The sequence below is a fragment of the Limulus polyphemus genome, unplaced genomic scaffold (genome assembly GCF_000517525.1).
Source record: "Limulus polyphemus unplaced genomic scaffold, Limulus_polyphemus-2.1.2 Scaffold590, whole genome shotgun sequence".
Classification (NCBI taxonomy): Eukaryota; Metazoa; Arthropoda; class Merostomata; order Xiphosura; family Limulidae; genus Limulus; species Limulus polyphemus.
The window spans coordinates 128074-134073 of NW_013666200.1; the positions used below are offsets into that span (position 1 = coordinate 128074).

Here is a 6000-nt window from a genome sequence, read left to right on the forward strand (position 1 = left end):
CAACCAATTGCCAAGCACATTACATTATCAATATATTTTCCATATGCAAATAAATGGAGTTTTCTACAAATGTACACGTTGGTGTGGGGAGAAGGGTCTTAGTAAATTGACTGGTGATTATATGTTCATGTATGTAGAAGCTTGTTAGGATCTAGAAGATTATATATTATTTGTTGTTTATTTTGTGCTGGTTTTACTTAAAATATTCCAGTTTTTTATAAAACTCAAGCCATATAAGAAACCTTAAAAAGCTGAAGTTGATTGATTAAGTATATTTTAAGCACTCTTACAACGTAATAACTTAATTAATTTGTTTTTCGTTCAGAAAAAACTTGTATAAAAGTGATTCACAAGAACCAGCCCCTGAGCTTCTACCAATGTTGTCTACTAAACAGTCGCATCCTGGAGAAAAGACACCTCATAGAAGAAACAATAAAGTTAAGAAAACAGTTGAAGAGGTATGTGGGTGTCTCAGTCATGAGAGTCAGTTTACAGTGGTGTTCATAGGTAATGAACTTGATGAAATTAAATCTTTGAAATACTCAAATGTTTTTTTGTTTTAATACTTGGAACAACGGTTAATGTCACCTATAATCTGTACTGTTGCAATCACATGAATGTTAACTAAAAATGATGTGTGTTTGCTCTATTTATATACAGTGGTGGAAAAATTTATTGCATCACCCAAATTTTGCACATTTTTCTTCGGAATCATCATCCGTTTTGAAGCCCTAATGCATGTAGGTGCAAATGTATTTCATGGATGATGCAATACTGTAACTATTACATCAGTAGCTTTATAGGCTGTCTGGTATTGCATGAGCTGTTTTTTGGTTATAAATAGAGACTCTTACTGAGAGTCAGTTTAGAAGTCTATCTGCTACAATTTGCATGTGATGCTACCTTGGCCAAAGGTTGAAAATTAACTCCACGAAAAACAAAAACAATTATTGTTTCTTTAAGCAAAGAGGGAATCTCAACAAGACAGATTGCTAGAAGAATCAAATTTAACCAGTCTACTGTGAGCCATTGGATGCAGAGACATAGAGAGAGACTGGTTGTGTGGAGTGGTGGAAAGGAAGGGGTAAGAAGAAAGCTTCCACAGTGGCTGACAATCACCCAAACACATGAACCTGTACAAACCACCCAGTCTCACATTTTTTCAGCCTGTCTCCCAACAAAAAGGCCAAGGAAGAAACCCCTCATTATCAATAAAATGAAGAAGATGAGGCTCAACTAGTCCAAAGAGCATGCTGACTGGACTGAAACAATGTGGAGCAAAGTGATCTTCACAGACAAATCAAAGTTTAACCTGTACAGGTCTGATGTACAGCATTGATGTGGAGAAGAGTTTCATCTAGCGTGTTTGAATGCAACTGCAGGTTCAGGTGATGTGAAGTTGAAATTTTGGCCAGGATGTGGGATGCCCTCATTTTATGAAAAGCACTGTCAGTACTGACAGTACTTTGAGATCCTCAAGTCCTGGTTCAAGCGAACAGTTTGGGATCACTTTGATGGAGCTGACCAGTGCACATTCCAGGATGACCCTGCTCCTTGCCACAAGGCTAAAAAGGTTGGTATTATTCCTGTACTTTATGCAGTAGACATGAAATATATAGGAAACTTCTCTCTAGGTGTATTGAATAGATGTCTTACGTTTTATTTCATTGCTTCAGTTGAAGGACTACTTTCGAAGGTAGAGGATCAAGACACTATGCTGGTCAGGCAACAGCTCAGATCTCAACCCTATCAAAAACTGCTGGAAGGTAGTGGGTAACATAGTGCAAGAGAAGAAACCTGAAAATCATTTTGGAACTAAAGGAAGCCCTAATCCAAAGTGTAGCATCATGAACTCTCACCCCTTCCTACATTCAATTCTTTGTGCACACTACGCCATGATGATGTCAAGCAGTTATTAAGGTCAGAGGGGGCACAACCAAATATTAAAACAAGAAACAGAATCTGTGACCTGTACATAAAAATTTTCAGTTTTGTATTTTGTGGATTTGATGGGTGATTTTGTTTTTTTTACCAATACTTTGCCCCCTGTCAATGGATCTTCACCAAATTTGGCATGGAGATTCATTGTGTCCATGGGGTGATGCATACTAATTTTCAGTTTTGCATTTTGTGGTTTTTATGGGCATTTTTTTTACCACTACCTCGCCTCCTCTAGATGGATCTTCAAGAAATTTGATATGATGGCTACATGCAAATTTACAGTTTCACATGTTGTGTTTTGCAGTTTGTATGAACGTTTATGCATTTTTACAATTACATACAAAGGAAGCAACTTTTCATGTCCTAAGATAACCTTTCATTACTCACGAGTTTACATAACTTGAGGTAGTACACACACATACACACATTGCTATTCAATAGAATTTTATTTTGTTGTTTTGTCAATTGTTTCTTGCTAAGGGTTTAAAAGATACCACTTTTCAGTAATATAAATATTTGTTGATTATTCTTAATATTAAATTGTTATAGTGAGTGGAACTGAATAGCCAGAATATGTTTAGAAATATGATTGTAGGAAAGTGTTTCTGTGAGAAACTGTTAAGTCTTTAATTCAGAATAAGTATTTGAACCTTAAAATGATCCTTTTAATAAATAAATCCCTTGTAAGGAATCTTTTTATTCTTCACTAAGAATAATCAAAATTCTAATACCAGTATTCTTAAAAATAAAGGTATGTAAAATATGAATAGAATAATAATCAACAAAAAATGAAGGAATACCACATCACACCCTGTACATGTAAGTATATATATGTATGGTAAGATTGATAGATATATTTATCTTATCTTGTATTTGCATTATACAGTTTACATGTGTTCAGATGTTATTTATCATTTTTGAAAGATCTTAAGACTACCTTTGAATTTGAAGACATTTAGATGTTCATAGATACAGTTTCTAATTTTATATGAAGGGTAGTAAACTTTAGATTTAGTATTTTTAGAGTTTAGGTTTTAAGTTATGCTCACCATACTAAAATTAACTTCAACTGTATAGAATCTTTTAGTTTTATTATAAAAAATAATAATTCATAGTTCTCGTGATAATAAGTTATACCTACCATCCATAAATGTGCATTACACAATATTACTATAACAGTTGTATGTTTTGTACAAAAAAAAAGCATTTAACTAGTTAAGCTGTGTTTCACTTCAGGGTACTAAACATTCATGTCAAGAGCTTATTCTCACATTATTATTAAACTGTGGGTTTTATCTTTAATAATGTTATGTCTTGAACTCTCAGTATGAGCAGGAGATACAAGCATTAAAAGGACTAATGACAGAACTACATAGCAAATTAAACCAAACAGAAAAGAAACTGTCACAGCAAGAGAACAATACAGAACAGTTTATGGCTGACTGTCAAGCAAAACTAGAAGCTGGTGAGGTACGTCTGAAGAAACAACAAGAAGAAAAAGATCAACAAATGAAAAATATTATTACTAGGTAGAGTGATCTTATGTAACTGTGTTATGCTTAGATGCATAAAAACCCAAATTAACAAAGTTAATGATATCCCCTTTTGAATTATGATGACATTTTTAATTAATGTACATTACATAAAACAAATGTTAATCTTCTCACTTCTACTGCCTCTATTGTCATGTGCACTTCATTATCCACTTGTAGTCTCATGGCAGGAAAAAAAATGTGAACCACAAATCCAGTTAACCTTTTTTGTTGATTAAAGCCTTTGTTTGAAGTTGAACAAAAATAAGAAAAATAACAGATTTTTACTTGCTCACCTCAAGTTTGTCTCATCCTGAATTAAATTCATGGAATTCATAAAGGGCTTAGAAACCCACAGAAATCCTGAAATTTTTTCATATTTATTCAAGAACTTGAAAAGTCCTGGATGTGAGTAGTTTTTTTAAATTATTGTTTTTTTTTATAAATTGAAGTGTACATTGAATTAAAGTAACAAATGAGACAATCTCAACGGTGAATTAATTTTTCCATTTTACATCTTGAAGAAGAAAGCTGGCTGATGAACAGTAATTTGTGAATTAATGTGGTTCTTGACATGTTGAATATGTTGTTTTTGGCTCAATTACAAAAAAAATAAACCTAAAGTGAATGAAACTGTAGTTAAACTTTTGACAAGATGCAACTAAATACAAAAGTTACAGCAAGCAATAGCATTTTTGTTTCTCAGCATTACAAAACAATAAGGGGATAAGTATAACTGATGTAATACAGGTTTGGGAAATTAATAGAATTAAATTAAAAAAATTATAACACACTTTAAATTAGTGTAAAAATACAGTAAAAAAATATGTTTATGTAGATACACAAAACATAAAAGTATTGAAAGAAAAATTATTTTTCAACATTATGAAGGAAATTTAAAGTAGCAAATGGTTTTAAATCATGGCTGGAGATTGTGAAACCAAATTAAGAAATGGTGAACTGAGTAAGAAAGCAAAGAGGTGAAAAAGGAGGAAGGATGTTACAAAAATAAAACCATTCAGTGATGCTACTGGGGCTGCTGTTGCAAAGTTCAGACACACAGTTTTATTTGAGCAGGCTTGGCCTGGTGGTTAGTAAGTACAGACTGTAAATCCAAAGATTCATGGTTCCACACTTTGTGACCTTGGGTACACTGTGAGAGTGATAGTCAATTCTTACTGTTTGCTCAGACAAAAGTAGTCCAAAAGTAGGCATTGGGTGTTATTGGCTATCTGCCTTCTCTCTGTAATCTATCAGTTCAAAATTAGGAATGGCTTATGTTTAGCTTTGAACAAAAATTCTAAACCAAATCATTTTATTTCATTGAAGCTGTTATTAATGTTTGTTTGGATTGGTGTATTTGAAGATTTTGAAATGTTCAAAAGCATTGTCTGGAGAGCTTAAATGAGGAATCATCAGTTGTATGTAGCATATTCACAAAACATTTTAGCTAATAATCTCTGTTTCCTTAACATACAATTTTATATGACATACAATTTTCTTTACAAAATGAACTTGATGTCACAGGTAGACTTTGGACACTTTACACACACATATTATGGAGTTGGCCTGAGAAGATTTCTTGAAGTACAATGTGCTTCAGGAGTAGCATCCACTGTAATGGTATCATTGCAAGGGTAAACTTTCAGGAGTTTATCATGTTTGTATTTGAGAAATTATGAATTATAATTTTCTTACAGAATATAAACATTTTCAAGAATTATGACACTGGCGTAAATGTAAAGATTATTCAACTTTCTCAGTTATAAAGAAGATATTTTAAGTATTTTTTTTAATAGTATCAAATTATTCAAGCATCTGAAAACTTTGCATATTTTGTATAAATGTTCAAGTTCTCTTAATTGATCCTTTTTTTTTTTCATGTGCTAGAACTTTTCATGGACAATTACAGTGCATGTATTTTGACTGTGTTTACACTTTGTATTCTAAAAGAATCATAGCACAGAAAAATGTACCAGTGATCTCAATAAGAAAACTGTTTGTGAAATAGGTGGAAATTTTACAACTCACATTTTATTAGCTTCAATCCCATTTTTCTTGTTTAAAGACGTAATGTACTCATTACCTATTTTATATTGTAAGATTTAAAACATTAAGAAATAGTAAAATATTATTAATAAGTTCCAAATACTGAAAATTTAATTAATAATGTAACTTTATCAGTTTGAAAATATTCTTGGCTTGTTGTTAAAAGTTTTTTTTGTGTTGAAAAGTTTAAAAAGATAATAAGAAATATAGATTTTATTTTTTTTACAAATTTCCTAATAGATAGTTTCTGTGAATGTATTAGATTGATTACAGTTGAAGAGGAATTGCGACGAGAACAGCACGAGATGCAAGGAATGATTGTGGTTAAGGAGAAGGTGATTGAAGAACAAGAAAGAAAAATTCATTCCCTTGATACAGCCAATATTCGGCTGATGACTACTTTGAGCCAGCTGAAAGACCGATATAAGCATGATGTACAAAATGGGATTTCTAACTCTCCATTAAAAATGACACTAAT

General features: G+C 32.1%; 1 protein-coding gene across 1 annotated transcript in view; it reads left to right on the forward strand.

Moving 5' to 3' along the window:
• LOC106459307 (disabled homolog 2-interacting protein-like) overlaps positions 1-6000 on the forward strand; it is a 140503-nt gene that overhangs the window by 127434 nt on the left and 7069 nt on the right. Inside the window, exons 25-27 of the mRNA XM_022385761.1 lie at positions 326-458; positions 3268-3470; positions 5785-6000. Coding sequence (XP_022241469.1) covers positions 326-458; positions 3268-3470; positions 5785-6000 — 552 coding nt within the window. The remainder of the gene's footprint in view (positions 1-325; positions 459-3267; positions 3471-5784) is intronic.